This window comes from Corythoichthys intestinalis, chromosome 1 (assembly GCF_030265065.1).
Source record: "Corythoichthys intestinalis isolate RoL2023-P3 chromosome 1, ASM3026506v1, whole genome shotgun sequence".
NCBI lineage: Eukaryota > Metazoa > Chordata > Actinopteri > Syngnathiformes > Syngnathidae > Corythoichthys > Corythoichthys intestinalis.
In genome coordinates, this window is record NC_080395.1 from 28,974,790 (window position 1) to 28,994,861 (window position 20,072).

At 38.4% G+C, this 20,072-nt stretch overlaps 1 protein-coding gene across 3 annotated transcripts in view; it reads right to left on the reverse strand.

The window, feature by feature from the left end:
* Positions 1-20,072, reverse strand: part of LOC130924392 (potassium/sodium hyperpolarization-activated cyclic nucleotide-gated channel 1-like) — a 270,629-nt gene that overhangs the window by 126,576 nt on the left and 123,981 nt on the right. For all 3 annotated transcript variants that reach the window (XM_057850949.1, XM_057850945.1, XM_057850941.1), the window contains exon 3: positions 10,051-10,212. In XM_057850949.1, the coding sequence (XP_057706932.1) occupies positions 10,051-10,212 (162 nt within the window). The remainder of the gene's footprint in view (positions 1-10,050; positions 10,213-20,072) is intronic.

Below are 20,072 nucleotides of genomic sequence, written 5' to 3' on the forward strand. Positions count from 1 at the left end.
GATTTAGGAGCATTTTAGATTAAAAAAAAAAAAAAAATTAAAGTTACCTAGGTTCGCTAGGAAGGATCTCAACATCAGAGCCTTCCTGAGAGGTCTACTGCTTTAAGATGGCGGCTGTTTGCTAACGCATGTAGTCCTTAAAACATGTTGCCAATGCAGCCGTGTCTGTCATTTGCATCTAGTTCTATAATATGTGATATCTACCGTATCATGTGGGCGTAGTTTGTAGGCTATGGCTACAGTCAGGTATTATTGGAGCCACCTAGCATCGCGTTTGCAACGGGGTCTTCCCCACTCCTGCTCTGCTCTCTCGTCTCCGTGAGTCCGTCTCTCTCAGCCTTTTTTTTATTCACCCAACTTAGTAACGCATAGTAATGCGTGCCTTTCCCGCCTCAGTAACGGTAACGGCGTTGCCAAGATGAGAAAAGTAATTAATTAGATTACTCATAACTGAAAAAAATAACGCCGTTAGTAACGCCGCTATATTCTAACGCCATTATTAACAACACTGCTCCCAGCCATTTTCACCGGAGCACGGCCCTTCACTCCTGGCCGTTTTACTGGATTTTGACTGATTTTGCAAGGCCCACAGAAAATTCTGTTCTATTACTATATAAACATGAAACCCACTAAAAGAACGATTAGACTCTTCTTTCAGCAGAAAAAAAGTTACTTCATATCTTTTTCCTTTCTTTAGAAATCAACATTAGAAAATAGCTTAGTTTGAGCAATTTTCCAATTTCTGATGAAAAAAACAGAGAAATTGAGCTTTTTGTGAAAGCATACATTTCAAAACATAACTGACTTTAACACAGCTATTTTTTTGCTTTAGTTACATCCCAAACATCTGAATAATGTTTTCCTTTTACAAAATAACATAAACAACAATACAAATAGAGCTTTTGATCGCAAAGTAACAATTTATATACAGATAACTAAACTATGAAACTGTTGAACTATTTGCGCACATAACAACGGGGAAGGCTCTCGGTTGCTCCCGGTTCAATGAGGTGGCTCCCAGTAATCTGATGAGTCCGGATCAAGATCGGTCTCACTTTTTTTCATTATCTTCATCATCTTCATTGTTGGTTTCAACATCGGGCTCAGGAGTAGCGCAATGTGAGCTCCGCAAAACGCGTGTGGAACCTGACGCTGTTGTGGCTGTCACCGTCTGTCTCATCAAGATTTTTTTGAATCCTTCATTGACGATGGTTTCGTTTTCTTTTCAAAACACTCCTCCAGTGTTGTTGCTTTTTTTCCCGATCGTTCTCCACATTTTTCTCAAATTCACACGCATCTTCACATGATTCCTCCAACTTCTGTTTCCTGACTATTTTTCTTCACTTCCTTTCTTGGCCCAAGATGAGTTCTTTCAAAATGCACTACTGCCTTCCAGTGGCCAGTTTTATTGCTTTAAAATGAGTTTTGAGCATTGCAGTTTAGGTGCAACAGAACCTCGAGACCTCTTGTAAAAAAAAAAAAAAAAAACGTGAAAGGCATAAAAATACGTTTTTGGGACACTGAAACAATTAAAAATAGAACGTATGTATACGTTTTGGGGAGTAAATGAGTTAATGCGAAAGTTTCAGAAATTTTTTGACATCTTTGAGTTAGCGGGGGTTTAATCAGTCGATAGAGTTCATTTCAAGAAATTCCGTGCAGTTTGCTAGTTATTGATTAGTTTCAGGGCTCCAGACAGGCTAAGCTAGCACGAGTCAATGGTCCTTTCTTAGCATGTCAATAAAAAACAACATATGCACGCATGAAAATCACCAATGACCCATGCAATCAATAGTGTTCGCTATGTTTTCAGGATAAAGATATTAAAACCTAAAAAAAAAAAAAAAAACGATTTTAACAGATCGAACATAGTCAATCCATCCAACCATCCATCATCTTCCGCTTGCTCCAGGATCGGGTCGCGAGGGCAGCAGCTTTAACAGGGAAGCCTAGACTTCCCTCTCCCCAGCCACTTCAACCAGCCCCTCCGGCGGGATCCCAAAGCGTTTCCAGGCCAGCTTAGAGACATAGTCTCTCCAGCGTGTCCCATTCTAGGGGCCTCCTGCCGGTGGGACATACCCGGAACAAATAAAATCAAAAATGCAGATCATTGTTCAGAATACCCATGAGGCCAAAATAATGTAATAGGATAGAATAGAATAGAATAAAATAGCCCTTAATTGTCATTATACAGTTGTACAATGAAATTGAGGAGCATCTCCCTTTGCAGTTAAGTTTAAATCTTAAAGTGGCTTGCAAGTAAAAATCTATTTTTTACATTAAAAATACATTGCTGATAATTATTTTTTTTAATTTGCTTAAATCAATCAAATATGTACCTAATAATTCGATAAAATGAGAAGCAGTCACCGGTGTTTTCTACCGGTGTTTTCTACCCATGTACGTTTGTTGTAGTTGTTCTTTTTGGTCGGGTCGTATATAGAATCGAAATTTGTTGCTTTGTAACAGTAGAGTGACCAAAACGTCCACTTTTGCCCGGACATGTCCACTTTTTACACCCTGTCCGGGGCGTCCGGTGGGATTTTGTAACTTTATGAAAATGTCCAGTTTTCATTATTTTTCACGGGACCAATAAGCGTGTGTTGAAATTGACCCAAGTTTTGCACAGAATACAACGGTACTGTACTGCCTGTGACGGAATCCCTGTGAGTGTAACGGGTACACGCAGGTCTGTTGTGGAGCGTGGAAACCTCCTTGCTGATTCCTTCATGTAGGGACGCTGGAAGCTGTGCCGTTGGCTTGGACTTTATGGCACAGTGGTTATTGTCCCTACCTGCCGAGTGGAAGCGTCGTGGAACAGGGGATCGCGACCCAGCCTAGTCAAAGGTGGGAGCAGAACATGGGTCGGTGCTAACACAGACTAAAGTGAATTTTTTAATTTTTTAATTTTTGTTAAATTAGTATTGTTGCGAGGCTACAGTTTGATTGACATTAGTTCACTAAAGAAAATAACTTTTTGTTACAGCTGGATTTTCTACAGACGAGGTTTTATTGAGAACATTATTTCAGATTACTTATTTGTACAGCATGAATTGAAAGGAAAGGTATTATTTTGTTCAAGGAGGATTCGCTAATTCAGAAAAGGCATTTTTAAAAATTATTATTGCATTGCAGTTTTTTTTTTATTTTTTATTTTATGTTATTATCATTCTATTATTTTAGGAATAATAAAGCCTGTTGAGTAACATCTGAGAATTTAGAATTTGTTTCTTTGGTTAAATAGCTGTTATTTTATATAAAACTGAATTTTCTATCCAGATGGAGGAGGCACTTTAAATACTAGTATATTAAAGTGATAAGGCATTTTTGAATAAAGTTCAAGTAAAATTTAAGTATCTCGAGGCTGGGCCTAGTGTCCTGTTTTTTTTGGAAATCAAACTATGGTCACCCTATGTAACAGGTGCAATGACAGTAAATCAAGTTTGAATTTCAGGATTTAGGGACAGGTAAATAATTCAAATGGGATTTACACATTTCATTCTCACAATAATGCTAGTAATTGTAAGAAGTATAATGTGCTTGGATAGGGCTTGGTCAGTCCAAAATACCAAGTCAATGCTAAATAGGCTGTGTGAACTCACCAACAAAAAGCTTTCACATAAAAATATGTTGAGATATGAAATCCTGCAGACAAACCTCAACGTATGAAAATATGACATGGATGAAGTAATGAAAACATCCCTTTGCAATTTTGCACAAAGGCTGCTTTCAACACTATTTGCGCCATGCATCCACTTTTAAGAGGGGCTCCCACTGGGTCGAAACCAATAAGCCTATTCAATCTGTACAGCCTTTATTCCAGCACACACGGTCAGGTTTTTTCACTTTCTCTCTCTATATTGGTAGATTTCTCAGTGATGAGTAACACACGGCAAACAATCGCACCGGTGGTGCCCTATTGACGGCAACCTCCGCTCGTATATTGATAAGCCATCAGTTAGGAAAGCACTCTCCTCAGCTGCATTCCGTAGAGGTTAAATGTACATTTGATTGATTGGGATGTACCACTGAAGAGGAGGAGGGGTAACAACCTGATCAATCTCCAGGCCGCTTGAAAACAGGCTATAAATTATACACCAAACCTGTCACATGCATAGGTAACGTGAGGCCGTGGGCTGCACGGCTGATTTGGTCACACATGGTTCGTGACGACCTCTATAAGGGAAGACACATGTTGGAGCCTATTGTGAAGCCTGTTGTGACAATGCGGCAAAAAGAACATGCAGTTTGAGAGGGAACATGTCGAGCTGTATTAGATGAGCGTTGTCTCAAATGCTTCTCACGTTGTGTTAGGACACACACACACACTCTCTCTCATAATCATAAAGATAATAGTAATAAAGAGGGAATGCAATATTCACAGAAATTGTGTGACAACATAGCAGAAGGTTTCACTTCGTCAAAATACTAAACTATCAACCAGGGGAATTGAGGCACTCAAGGCAAGTCATATGACTTGAGTTAGAGTTAATCCTCTGATTATATAAACAAGGGCGTAGGTTTGCATCGGGACGGTAGGGACAAAACACTACCAAATTTTCAGGATGCTCAAATTATCTCCACCAACTTTTAAGCAACTTTATTTGCATTATATAATGACTTCAGTTATATAGGTCATTTAGAGTGATGTTCTAAGGATAGAATTGATTCTACCATTATTAAATGAATTACAGTACTTTCATTATGTTCAGACTTACACTGACCCCTTTCCACTCGCTGAATGTGCCATTCCGTTTTTTTCCATTTTTTAACCCCCCCCCCCCCCGCCCACACACACACACACACACACACACACAACTATTCACAGTCCGGCAGAAATACAACATGCCGCCTCCTTCGCCCCTTCAAAGACGAGGGATATTAGAAGTTTTTTTTTCCTGCCAGCAACAGCAACTGTAAGTAATGTAAAAAGACCTCAATGTTGTGGAGGTGGGGAACACTCCACTAATTTTGCTACTGCTACAGTGCTTCAAGTCGATTTTACTCACTGAGATTTCTTGAAATAAGAAAAATAGCTAGCTGAAAATAAGCTTAATTTTAAGCAAAATGTTTTTAAAGTTTTTCTTATTTAATCTTAAAAGAAAAACTTGTCAGAAATGTTCTTAATTCAAGATATTGTTCAAAACATTATTTGAAATATTTTTTGTTCCTGATTCAGGTGTAAAATGACCAACTTTTAGATGTAAGGGCTCAATACGAACAAATAGTAATATTTACTTAAAGTAAGTGGAGGAATCTGACTCATTAATCTGTTAACTAGCCTTTAACTTTGACTTATACAAAGCATCTGACCTACTAAAAATGGTACTTTTTGCGGATGACACCAACATCTTTTGTTCAGGGAAGGACCTGACAAGTCTCTCTAAGCAAATAAATAGGGAACTAGCAAAATTGCAACAATGGTTCGACGCAAATCAATTATCTCTGAATCTCGAAAAAACTAAATACATGCTATTTGGCAGGAAAGGTCTCAACGAGCACTTAAACATACAAATAAACAATGGTGCGAAACAGAGAGTAAGGCAGCAAAAAGTCTTAGGTGTAGTTTTCGACGACTTACTAACATGGAAGGCCATGTGGAGCGGCTGCGCAATAAGCTTTCTAGGAGCGTCTCCATTCTCTTTAGAGCACAAAATATGCTAGATGAGAGGGCTCTCCAAACTCTTTACAGCGCACTTATCTTGCCACACCTCAGCTACTGCTCGGAAATTTGGGGACACACGCACAAAACTCACCTTTATCCACTTTTAATCCTTCAAAAAAAGGCAATTCGGATCATTCACAACGCACCGTTCAGAGCACACACAAATGAGCTCTATATCAAATCCAAGCTATTAAAATGTAATGACTTGATTAACTTCAAAACTGTTCAAATGATGTACAAGGCCCACGCAAACTGTCTGCCGCCTAACCTACTAGCTTGATTCCAACTGAGAGGATCAAATTACGACCTAAAAGGAATCAGATTGTTTTCCTATCGGACAATTCGGACAACCCTAAAATCCTTCTCGATTACGAACATAGGAGCTCGCCAATGGAGTACATGTGATGCAGCACTGACGAGTATAGAATCATTTAGTTACTTCAAAAAGATGTACAAGGAAACGATCCTAGATCGCTACTCGAACCAAAATGACACATAACTCCACTGCACACACACATCCGCAACAAAATGTTCCCACAACAAAAAGACAACAAAAGGACGATTAAATGTCAGGGGCCGAGACTAAGATATAACATTGCACGCCCTGAAGATGTGCCCTGCAGCAAACTTAGATCACTAATCAAGTGCAAATGGAGCTGCTTGACTGGACGCTAAGCTTTGGACAGAATCTTCTCTACAATGTGACCTCATGGCAATCAATGACTTTTGGGAAGATATACAATTGAAAAAACGGACAAAAGCAAAATGAAAAAAAAAAAACAAAAACGGAAAATGAAAGCTCATGTAATGTGACTATGCAACTCAGCTATATGCTAGACTGTGCGTCCCGGGCTGTAGGGGGACGGGTATTGATAAGCATATGCATTTTCCCGTCTTCCTTTGTCTGTCATCGGTCTTTTCGGGCAAATCATTCCATATTTTGTGACTGTCAATGATTCTCTTTATTTGGCCAAACTATCCCACATTTTTGTAACTGTCAATGATACCGATGATGATGACAATAAATATTTCATTCATTCATTCATTCACTCATTCATTAACACTCAAAAAAAGATAGAGAAAATTATTTGACTAGATTTAACAAAAATTGCAGTGTGAAAGTTAGTAGAGGTCAATAGAAATTTATTTTGCATTAATCATTTAGCCATCAATTGATTAGGTTCATATTGGTAAGAAATGTTGCCCTGACACCCATTCACCAAATATGTTTGGTCTTAATAATTTCCCGTCCCCAGCAAAAAGTGTACATGCAGGTTATGCTGTTATATCGTCCCTCCCAATATTAAAACCAAACCTACGCCCTTGAGTATAAATCTACCAGTATATAAACTTTACATGTAATTATTTCACCCAGAAATTTGATCAGTTTTGTTACGGACCAAAAATACACAGAAATTAAATTAATGAAGAATTTCTTTCTTCACACAATTGCAAAAAAGTTCATGTGCACTTAGGTTTTTTACAGATCAATGTCTACGAAAATTGATGTTGAGCATTACCAGTGAGTGCTAAGTCAAGGAAAATGGTGGAATTCGAGGATATCCTGAAACCATTTTTATGGGACAATGGTAACAGTGTTCAAGAGATACCAGTGTATCATTCGTTCATTGCTTATCCGTTTTAGAATTCAAAACCGGAAAACGGATTACTTGTTATTTTCCTTTCTCGTTTTAGAATCCCAAAAATTGGAAAACTGATAACGACTTGTTATTTTATTTTTCGTTTTCAAATCAAAAATCAGAAAACAAATAAAGGCCTATTTTTCGCTGTTTTGATTTTGTTTTGGAAATTACAAATAGAATATGAGAAAACAGAATTATCATAGTTGGTAACCGGGTAATTCCATTGATGGGTGAATCGAGCAGCAAGAAAGCTAACGTTTTAACGTGTTACAGTTTTAAGATTTTGTCAAGGATGTTGGACGTGTTCGTGCTTTTTAAAGGTGAAAGCACAGTTTTTGAACAGCAGCACGTATCAGTGTATGAACAACTTCCGGGTCACAACACATTGAAAACGTCAACAGATATGGAATGAACGAGTGATACACTGATATTTTTTATTTTAAGATGAAAAATGAAATACAGGTAGTCCCCGGGGTTACGAACGAGTTCCGTTCCTAGGCTGGTGATGTAACCCGAATTTCTGCGCAAGTCGGAATTAACCCTTTAAGTACCTCTAAATACAAAATAACTGCCCATACGGGCGTTACGGGCATATGAGTATTATACATCATATTAATAAGATCAAGTAAAAAATAAGATACTTTGAGGTACGTACGTTGTGTTAAATGTAGTTATATTGAATGACTATTCGGCCTTAAATTTATTTTATTTTTTTAAATATTCGGGCTTTACTCTTGCGTGAGTTGCTTGCTGAGAGAAAAGGGCGCTGTGGAAAGAGTAGTGAGGCAAGAGGGGGGGTATATTATGGCCGCTCAAGTCGCCTCTCTTAACGCAAGCCCGCCGTCCAAACTAAAAAAAAACAGATCGCGACTCGCAAGAGGACTCGGCGCCGGAGGAGAAGCAGCAGCACCGGAAGCAGAAGCATGGGAGTGGGAAGTCTGGAAATGGCGCGTTGTCGGCGGTCAGAGGAGAACCGGAGGTTGGGGCAGGCGTCGTGACGCTCCCAAGACGAAAAGAGCGCTTCTCGGGCGGACACATGAGAACCGGGGATGACAGCGGGTGGCTGCTTGAGCCCAGTCCGAAAAAGGCGCTTTGTCGGTGGTCAGAGGAGAACCCGAGGGGCAGGTGGCGTGACGCTCCCCAGCCGAAAAGGGAGCTTCTCAGGTGAGAACATGAGAATCGGAAAAAAAAAAAAAAAACACGACTGGAGACAGAATGGTAGATGAGACTTTGGCGTCTTAAAGTCGAAATTGCCTAAGTCGGGTACGTCGTAACCCGGGGACTACCTGTAACAAGTCGTCATCCATTTTCCGATTTTTGATTTGAAAACGAGAAATGAAATAGCAAGTCATTTTCCGATTATGGATTCTAAAAGAGATATAGAATGAACGAATGAAAACAGAACTTGAAATAATTCATTCTGTGTTTCCACCAAAGTTGCAAGTTAACAAACTTGTTAGTCTTTTAATGACCTGTTGGGTTCATATACGAAAAGGAAATTTCATGAAGTTCATCAAATTAATTATAGAGTACTAACTTAAAATGTAACTATTAAACTAAAGTCAAAATAACAAGTTCCCTGAAAAGTTAGCATGACGAATAGAAAGTTTTATTTTTGGTTTTGCAGTGTAGAAGACTAAATTGGTGTTTACAAAACACATTTGCTTAATTAATCAGATGAAGTCGTCTCTGATTTTCATGGTAACACTTCAACTAGCTTCTAGTGAATCTTTTTTAAGGGTTCGAAAAAGTTTACAGTTGGTTAGACAAAAGGTTCTTTGGTGTTCTTCGTATATTAGGTTTGCAGAACTCTAACATTGCCTTTAATGATTATGAAGACGAATGTTTAAGTTTAATAATGTTTTAAAAGTTAAATTAAGCACATTGTAGAATTGTGTGTAATTTTAAATTAACTTACTTATTTTAGTTCAGGGGTCTCCAAACTGCGGCCCGAATACGGCCCGCCTCAACATTTGATCCGGCCCCCTGAACAATACCAGAGAGCATTTTGATTTTTTTTTTTTTTTTCTCTCAGTAGCGTTATTTATTTCCTGGTCTTTTTCTGTGAAGAACTCAGAGAGGGTTATTTGGTTATTATCTACTGTATTAAATTAATAGTGTTATTATTATTTATTATTATATTATATTATATTATATTATATTATATTATATTATATTATATTGTATTATATTATTATTTTTATTTTATTTACGTTTGTTCAGTGAAGAATCCACAAAGGGTTTTTTGATTGTGGCTTTCTGAAAAACACAATTTTTTTACATTTTGGCACTCCTGCAATCGTCACACTTTTTGTTACGAACTGACCCCGGCCCCTCATCAGAGAAGGAAAAAGTTATGTGGCCCTCACAGGAAAAAGTTTGGGGACCCCTGTTTTGTCCATACTCCTTCGAATTGTTAAATATATAATAAAACATTTAATATCATTATTACCTGCATAGGACAAGTGGAACAGAAAATGAATGTCTCAGGATAAATAATTAAAAAAGCAATAAAATAAAAGTGAGAATGCATCAAAAGCAGCCACATTTAGCTGACAAATATATTTAATTTAAGCTTTAAGATGACAGATATACCAGACAATGTCTCCCAGGATGCAAAAGGGCTTTAGTGGAGTAATTACTGAGGTCGACAGACAAGATAAGTCAGAGCATTATCTGATTGGATCGGACAGGGGACAGTGGGAAGGGACCTCCCACATCCAATGCAGCAAAGACACTTACCACCATCTTATTTTTGGAAACCCAGCAATCAGCGGGGAAGTCCTGCAGCATGGGCACCAGGAACTGCAGGCAGCCATCCCAGTGGCAAAGGAGCAGCATCATGCCGATAAGGTTGACGATTCTTACCATAGCGCTGGCCAAGTCGTAGGTCATGTGGAAGATCTACAAGGAACAAATGAGTGGTAATTAAATTGCAGAGCATGACATATACTAGTCCACTAAGGGGGTTGAATTTTGAATGCTTTACAGGGAACTTATTTCATTCATTGGCTGCCATTGGCAGCGCTAGATGTCCAATTAATTTTGACTGGGAGAGGTTGGCAGCGATCTCTTACTGCCAATCCCTCCCAGTCATGAAGGATTGGACATCTACAGCAGACAGTGGTACATTCATTCATTCATTCATTCTTGATTCAGCTCAAGCTGTGAATAGACGTACTCCTCTGAGCTCCCAAGAGCAACTTATCTCGAGAAACTCAAGGAGGCGGTCGAGGAGAGAGATGTTCGCATCAAGAGGCTGGAAATTTTGGCTGATGATCTCGACCAGTGCCGACACGCAAATGAGCTCATCATTTCTGGATTACAACTGACGCCTAGCCCAGGTGATACATTGGCCAACTGGCAATTGCTAAGCTGAAAGAGTATGGCATAAACATGGAACCGCTGGACATCCGTCGCTGCTTTCTGCTCCCATCTGGGGGGAGAGGACTGGCGACGGTGCTCCAACTCAAGAAAGCTGGGAAAATAGCCAAGACCTGGGTCTTGGATTGCGGGATCCTTGTCAAGATGCAAAATATGAAGATTAAAGCTATTAGGAGTCTTGACCAGCTGACCTCAGTTGAAAATTGTACGCCCTGAAATTAATCGAGCTGCTTGACTGGATGCTGAGTTATTGTAAACCCAGATTGTTGATTGTGTTATTGCACAGTTTGTGCCCATCTGATGTATGTACCATGTCTGATTGTGCGTCTTTAGTTGTATGGGGGACGGGAAACTGATAAGCATAGGCTTCCTCCCGTCTGCCTTTGTCTTCTTCTTCGGTTCCTTCGGGCAAATCCTATCACATTTTGTAATTGTCAATGATTGTCAATGATACCGATGAGGATGAAAATAAATATTTCATTCATTCATTCATTCATTCATTCACTGGCAATCCTCCCAGTTCAAATGAATTGCCTGTCTATAGCCGCTTTCGGACTGTAAGAACCTGAATACTTAGTTCCTATAAATATAGGCCTTTCCTGTAGGAACTATCTTTCGCCAGGCAGTGGTGTTCATACATGGGTACTGCCCCTGAAACGAACTGAAGTGACTTTGTAGTCTGCATCAGTGACACATTATTTACACGCCACACCCACGTCTGGCAAAATAAAACCGCGAAAACTAAGCTAAATGGCAAAAAAAAAAAACAACAACAAAAAAAAAATGGAGACGGTAGAGGATACAGCGGGAATTCTTGCATGTTTGAAGGGAATAGTTTCATTCGGCGAGCAGATCCAACTTCTAATGACAAGACTGGAAGACAACACAGTTTTAGTACAGGGTAGTTTTTTATTTTGTGCTTTTTTTTAAATACGGCAGCTCCTTGAGACGTGCGAGTATGGAAGGGGCGTTGGGTTGCCAACCCGGAATTTAGTCAATTCTGACCAGTACAGCCGGAATGTGGCGATATATAGATAGTCCCCACCCTCCTTTCATTATCATGCAGGATTTCTTTTAAATATCTGTAAGGTATCATACCTATTGCAATGTAAATTAAATCATGAATGTAAATGAATAACACCAAATGAAATGACTGTCATTTAATTAATTTAATACAGTAACATGTGTATGGGAATTCTGAAAAAAACACTACAATAATATCTGACCGTTCAAACTGTCATGGTTTGAGCAGAGTTCTGTTGAAGGGATCCACAGATAGAAAGGCTTGTAGTTCTTAAAAGAAAAACGTTATTATTGGTTAAAATTAGGAATGTCAAACGATTAAAAATTTTAATCAAGTTAATCACAGCTTAAAAATTAATTAATCGTAATTAATTGCAATTCAAACTATCTCTAAAATATGCCATATTTTTCTGTAAATTATTGTTGGAATGGAAAGATAAGACACAAGACGGATATATACATTCAACATACTGTACATAAGTACTGTATTTGTTGATTATAACAATAAATCCACAAGTTGGCATTAACATTAACATTCTTTCTGTTGAAGGGGTCCACAGATAGAAACGCTTGTAGTTTTTAAAAGATAAATGTTACTACAAGTATACTATTTTTTTTTTTTATATTAAAACCCCTCTTAATGTTTTCGTTTTAATAACATTTGTAAAATTTTCAATCAAAAAATAAACTAGTAGCTCACCATTGTTGACGTCGTCGAGTGGGACGTCACATGGGCTCCCTGCCGTTCTTCCACAGTGTCTTTAACTACGTAAGGTAGTGATTGAAATACACCCCAAGGTGTCAATGGCGAGTTTTAAATTAACTTAGAAATCAAGTCAAATAGTGTTTTGTCCCTCGACTGACACCGTAGTTCCGTGTTTACTGGTCCATCCATTGTAATTCACGTCATTTGAGTGCTGGCTTCACAACGTACGAGACCTCTGATAGTTTGTATATTGTGACCAAATATTGCCATCCAGTGTATTTGTTGAACTAAATGAAATGTTTGAATAGAGTTTGACCAAAGTCTGAGTGAGTTTTATGTGTATTTCGCATAGCTATTTTGAATGGGAATGCCAGTCTCTTTGTACTGTTGTTTAACAGTGGGAGAATAGGGCCTCATTAATACAGATTGAAGCGGTTTTGTTTTTGTGAACATTATTTTTTTTTTTTTTGAGAGATACAATTTTTGTTGTGCTTTCACTTAATGATACTTATGTTTGTTGTGAAGGAGTTGCTGAAGCTTATGCCAGTAAACGGCGCGGTCCAATGAGCGCCTGTGTCCACTCGCCTTTTGTAATATTCTGATGTAGAAGTATCCGAGGCACCCTGAAGTGCATGCGGCGCCAATGTTGTTCACTCACATGATGCAGGAGTGAGTTAGAGTTACGGCCTGCCGAGAGCCGTAAGCTGTGTTAATGTTGAAGCTGAATGTGCTAAAAAAGAAACAAAGTGCCAGCACGGCGCGTGTGGTATACTTTTGTTAAGACAAAGCACAAAACAAGACACCTTTCTCTGCCTCTTAGCTCTCAAGTGCGTCATTGTAATCTTTTTGAGACACTGCAAGAGCGGGTCATTGGGCGTATGCGTTAAATGCGTCAAATATTTTAGCGTGATTAATTGAAAAAAAATAATTACTGCCCGTTAACGCGATAAATTTGACAGCACTAATTAAAACCCCTCTTAACGTTTTCGTTTTAATAAAATTTGTAAAATGTTCAATCAAAAAATAAACTAGTAGCTCGCCATTGTTGACGTCGCCGAGCGGTGATATAACATGGGCTCCCTGCCGTTCTTCCAAAGTGTCTTTAACTACGTAAGGTAGTGATTGAAATACGCCACAAGGTGTCAATGGCGAGTTTTAAATTACTTAGAAATCCAGTCAATGAGTGTGTTTTGTCCCTCGACTGATGCCATAGTTCCCTGTTTACTTGTCCATCAAATGTACTTCACGGTCATTTGAGTGCTGGCTTAACAATGAACGAGACCTCTGATAGTTTGTATATTGTGACTAAATATTGCCATCCAGTGTATTTGTCGAGCTAAACGACAGCTAAATGAAATGTTTGAATAGTTTGTCCAAAGTCTGAGCCTCATTAATACAGATTGAAGCGCTTTTCTTTTTGTGAACATGATTTTTTTTTGAGAGATAGGAATATTATTTTTGCTGTGCTTTCAATAAATGATACTTATGTTTGTTGTGAAGGAGTTGCCGAAGCTTATGCCAATAAACGGCGCGGTCCAATGAACGCCTGTGTCCATTTGCCTTTCTCTGCCTCTTAGCTCTCAATGTGCAAAAAATGGCGTCATTGCAATCTGTTTGAGGCAATGCATGAGCGGGTCGTTCCGCGCATGTGTTAAATGTTTCAAATATTTTAATGTGATTAATTAAAAAAAATAATTACCGCCCATTAACGCGATAAATTTGACAGCATTAGTTAAAATAATTTGATATTGAAACTCCTCTTGATGTTTTTGTTTTTATACCATTTGTAAAATTAGTTTAACTAGGTCACCATTGTTGTAGACGTCTCAGGGCGGTGACATCACATGGTTACTCTAGCGATATAAACATGTCATCTGTTCATCTCTCTCGATTTGAACCCGAGAGGAAACATTAATGAGCATGACAGCACTGTCGATATTTTACAAAACGAGCAACAAAAGCAAAATGAACAGGAAAGAAGGGATGAGAGGTGACGAGAGAGGTGACGAGAGTGGGAAAAAAGCATTCTGCCAAAATGTGCTACACTGACGACACGTCTACAAGAGGTGAATTTGACACCCAAAGTATTACCGTGCGTTTTCAGCTTGTTTTGTTTAGATTTATACAGCAAGAACATACTAAAGATACCCTAAGAAAATTCTTAAATGTAGTAATATCAAATATGGGTGTTTTAAATATACTATGTGACTTATGTGCTCAACAGATCAACAATGTGCTTTAAAGCTACCACAAGACAACATAATGCTTAAAAGTATGAGAGGGAAACACATGCAAAAAAAAGTATTTTGAGGCAACTAAAATGTAGTAAAAGACTCAATAAAAACACAAATAGTAAGTAATCACCGCTTTTAACTGATGTGCGGATGTGTTTGACGTGTTCGTCTAGTGACCGTGACAATCCACGTCATCACCCCGAACCTCCTTTGCATGCATAAAACATGGCACCCTCCATAGGCCAAAACATGTACTAAAAATTATAGATTTTTAAATCAATGGAAATATTTTACATGTTTCTAATAACATATTTTAGTAGTATTATATACATTATATTATATATATTTTAATATACATTATATATATTATAAGTATTGTGGCTTATTATAAGTAAGTCCTAGGTTCCCTAAGATTTTGCCCTTGTGTGTCTGGTCATTGTAATTACCCATTGATTTCACCTGCTGTGGCCTGCTCCTTGTGTGTTGACCAATCAGCTACCACTTGTGTCACCCGCCTGTGCCTCATTGTCTTGTTACCCCATGTTTGTATTTAAGCTCCCTATTTGCTGTCTGTTCTTGTTGCGTCATTGTCGATTTGTCATCTATCGGAGTGTCTATCCCAGTGTCGATATCTGCGTTCTTGCATCCTCTGTTTAAGTTTTGATGCCTTTTGATCCCTGGCCTTTTGTAATGACTTTGTGTTTTTGTTCATTACCATTAAAACATTTTTGAGTTCTCCGCCACCCTGCATTGCCTTTTGTTTTCCTTGCATTTTGGTCCACCTCGTCCACGCATCCAGACACAAACATTGTGTGCTATATTTTGCAGAGAGAGGAATTCTGTTTACAAGCACTTGTCAATAGAGAATTCTTGAAATTTAACCCCGAAATCGCCTTTAGTGGATTTTCCATTTTCTGCTCTCATCAAACAATATGACAGAATAAGGTAGCGGAGTGCTAAACATGAATTAAGTTTACCCACGGAGTTAAACCTGCTGTAGATACATTTCAGAATAAGACGTGTTTGGAAACACGTTGCTTTTGTGCAACCAATTTGAGGTTTAAATAATCTGGAATTGCCAATATAAACAAACTTCATCCCTTATCCTGGTTTTGTGCAATACCCCCTGGCCTCCACATACTGTATGTGAATATCACAATTTGGGTCATGCATTGATTTAAAAATCTATAATATTTAGGACATGTTTCAACCTACAGAAGGCACCATGTTTTATGCGCGAAATGGACGCTTGAGTGATGACGTAGTAGAACTAGACTGAGAGAATAGTTGTGCTAGGTAGCAAGCGAAGGTAGAATGACAACTGGCATGATTTTGTCACATTCTATTGCTGGTCAGATTGTATTGTTACAGAGCTGTGGGAAGAGTTTCCGATGTCGTACCTGCATCCAATTCCTGTGTCTTTAAACCAATCCTAGGCAGGTTGCCAAGATAAACTTGCTCCCATGTGACACTTTGTATATCCCTTCGTTGCTGTTGCATCATTGCCTTGTTTCCCTCAAGTTTTTTTTTTTTTTTTTTTTAAATTGATCCCGACCAACTGTCACGGACCCTTTTTATGTCTCCCTTTTCGCGATCGTGTGTTTTTTGTGTGTTCAATAAACCATTGTACGCAATCCCTCTGTTATTGTTGTTTGCTACTTGGGGTCCTACCTTGCTTCCGCATTCGCGGACCGTTGTTCTGCAATTCCTTTCAGCACGGCGAGACAACACATGCGCACATTGGTTAAAAGCTGCGAGTACTTACTATTTATCTTTTTATTCAGTCTTTTATTACCTTTTGATTGCTTCAAAATACTTTTTGCATGTGTTTCCCCTCTCATACTTTCAAGCATTTTTTTTTTTTTTTTTTTAAATTGTGGTAGCTTTAAAGCAGATTGTTGATCTGTTGACCACATTAGTCACATAGCATATTTAAACCAACCTTATTTGATATTACTAGGTTTAAGTATTTTCTTAAGGCATCTTTAGTATGTTTTGCCTGTATGTATCTGAACAAAACAAGATGAAAGCGCACGATAGTACTTTGGGTGTCAAATTCGTCTCTTGTAGAACGTTTCACTGTTGTAGCACATTTTGGCTGAATACCGGTTTTGTCTAGCCTGGTACACCAGACTCACCGCTGTTCCAGCTATAGAGTCTGGTGACCAATGAGCGGATCAAATTTCCAGGGCAGAGCAAGCCACAGCAAACAGACAGCGGAGTGGACCAATCAGCAACGGGCAGACGTGACGTTGGTAAAGCAACAACTCTCGTGCAGCGCGAGCTTAGAACAGAGAAGATTATTTAACATGGCTAGCGCGAGACAGACTGTTGTCAATTACATGTATCGATGTGTTTTTGGTCATTTAAAACAGATTTGACTGTGGATTGGAACATACTCTCAGCCTTCCTGTTCGCCATCTGTGTTGTTGTGGAGACGACTTCCGACGCGGAAGAGTGACGTTGCTCGTTAAGAACGCGTCACGTAAATAAACAAATCTGATTGGACGGATGATTTTGTTCTTGCTCAAGAGGCCGTCAATGGGCTGGGTCCCAGACTATTCTCACAGTGTTTGAAAAATACAGGGAGAGCAGTCTGGCCGTTCCAGGCAAGGTTTTGTCCTACTCTCTTCTCATGTCATCCCATCTTTCCTGTTCATTTTGCTTTTGCTGCTCATTTTGTGAAATATCGACAGTGCTGTCATGCTCATTGATGTTCCTCCCGGGTTCAATTGAGGTTCAAATTGAAAGGGGTGAACAGATGACATTTTAATGTTGTTAGAGTCATACTCTGGAACAACAATGAAAATCTACCAGTTAAACTAATTTTACAAATTGTTTAAAAACGAAAACATGCGGGGTTTTAATATCAAATTATTTCAACTCAACGTTTATCTTGTAAGAATGACAAGTCTTTCTATCTGTGGTTCCTTTTAACCCTTTTATAGGGCAAGTGGCTAGAATTTTGGCTCATGTTGGCAAAAGGGTTAAGAACATAGTTTTTCAGTTATAAAACTGATAGAAGAAAACATTTTATGGCCTTTCCAGTAGAAGCAACAGGATTAAAAATATACATTCATTGACTACTGCCACCATCTGAAATGTTTTAATTGTAAGCATCTGTTGTAAATTTCCCTTTACATGAAACAACAAAAATGGAAAAACATTCCAACATTAGAAATTCCCTATTAGAAATGCCGATGAAATGCGTTTGTAAGAAAACATAGATGAGCAGGTGCGTGCAAATGCTCTGAGAAGCTTCCTCAGGGGGACGCTCCCCTGCTGCCCCAATTGGGACTTTGCTGAATCACTCCTATCATCAGCCACTCAGCCAAATACAATAATGGCAAGCCGGGGCAGAGGTAACGCCGCTCCTGGGCCGAAAGTGTTTCACGGGCAGGGTTTGTTAATCCTAATGATAAATATACTCGCAAGGCGCTGCAGGACTTGTGGGCCGGTGTAGATTTTAATGGCCGTGGCCATTGGAAAGCCTCTTAATCCCACAGAAGAGCACAGTTAACTACTCCACACATGATTAAAATCCACTCAGGGCCTTTTAAGGACTTGCGACTGAGACCACATAGTTCATCTTTGTTGTGAGTAAGGAATGATGATGTCAACCCTTTCTTCTGCTCGTTTTTGCCCCGTAAACACAAAATTAGTCAGTCTGTTGTGGCTATATCGGTCTTCAGTCATAAATGTTATGATGCACAAAGCCCATCCATCTATTCTTTTGTAAGACAACCCTTTGATTGTCGACTAATCACCAGTTATTTTTGCTTTTAGTGGAATAATTACTTTATAAACAATTCAATTTATTTAACATTTACATTTGGAAAAAAAGGGAGTATTTATTTTTATACTAGTATGTTTTTCTATTGTCAAATAATACAATTCCCCCACTTCCCCCCAAAAATAAATGAATAGTTTTTCCATTTTTGTTTCTATACATTTTGGGGGGAATATTTAAAAACAAAACAAAAAAAAAACAAAAAAAACAACAACAAAAAAAACTAATTGTATTTTTTCCCCTTTTTTCTTGTATTTCATTTAGGAAAAAATGTAAAAAAAGAAAACATTATATCAGAGAATATTTACTCCACCCATTCTCTATATTACAGAAATCCTGAAATATTCATTGATCTGAAATTATAATAATATGACAATTTTGGATTAAAAAAAAAATAAAAAAGAATATCTAAAGTTATTATTTTTATTTTTTATTTTTAATATTTTATTTGAGTTTTAATAAAATTCTAAAAATAGATGAGAATATTTACATTTAACTTTTTCACACAGTCAAAATGGATTGGACGGCTATCACCGTCAATGGCAACCAATGAGGTAAGACTCTTCAAAAAGAAGATTACATCAGTTGTGATGTCAACAATTTCTTATCACAATTTCATAGAGCTAAAATGATTTTTTTTAAAAGACGTAATAATAACATCTTTTTTTTTTTATGATGAATTGTGCATTATAGTTGATTTTGCACGTAATGTATTGAAATGAAATTCAGAGGAACTCAGGGGTGGAAATCAACTACAGTATCTAATTAAATAAAAGCGCTGCTATTTACTTCCCTGCTTGTTGAGTCAATGCCTGTGCGTGTTTATTTGCTCGCGTGTTAAAAAGGAGGCTGCCAGTGTTGTGATTCTGTCGGGACGATGCGAGAGGAGCCGCCGCCAACGCGGTACCTTCAAATCACATCATTTTAACTCCATCATGGAGGAGCGCCTGGGAAAGTGTGCCAGGGTGCGAATCAAGCGTCGGGCAGCTTTTCTCAAGAGCGGATGACAGATACACAAACAACACATCTTTCCTCCCCATTTCCTTCCGACTGATGTTTAGCCCTTGGCACTATTGTTTGTTTTCCTTTTATTAAGGGAGTAATCTTCCTTTAAATGGGGTGAACAAAAATCAGCTGCACAATGTTGTAGGATGTCCAATTTCCTGTCGCTGCCTTAATGGCATTCCACAACCTTAAAAGTGTTCAATTCACTCTTGGGTACTTGAATAAATCATGAGGTAGCCCCCATTTTCCTGTCTCGTCACAGCGCTCCTGATATATTTTTCATCTGAGAAATCATATTTCCAGATAGGAAATGACTGCTTTTAAGAAAAACGGAAGCAAATTTAAGTAAAAAGCAATTTATGCCACATTAGGGCATTAAAGCAGGAGGACTCAAAAGCTTGGGTCGATTTGCAGCATGCAGCTTGTCACATTCACACCTATGGACAATTTATAATCTTCATTGAACATAAAATGCATGTATATTACGGATGATGTTACTGGAATGTCAGCGAAAGCATGATTACCTGAATGTTCAAACTCGACACAGGAAAGCTTAAAACAACATTAGCACCCCAAACGAGTGGTGTAAATAATTAATTTCGAGACAATATGATACAATATT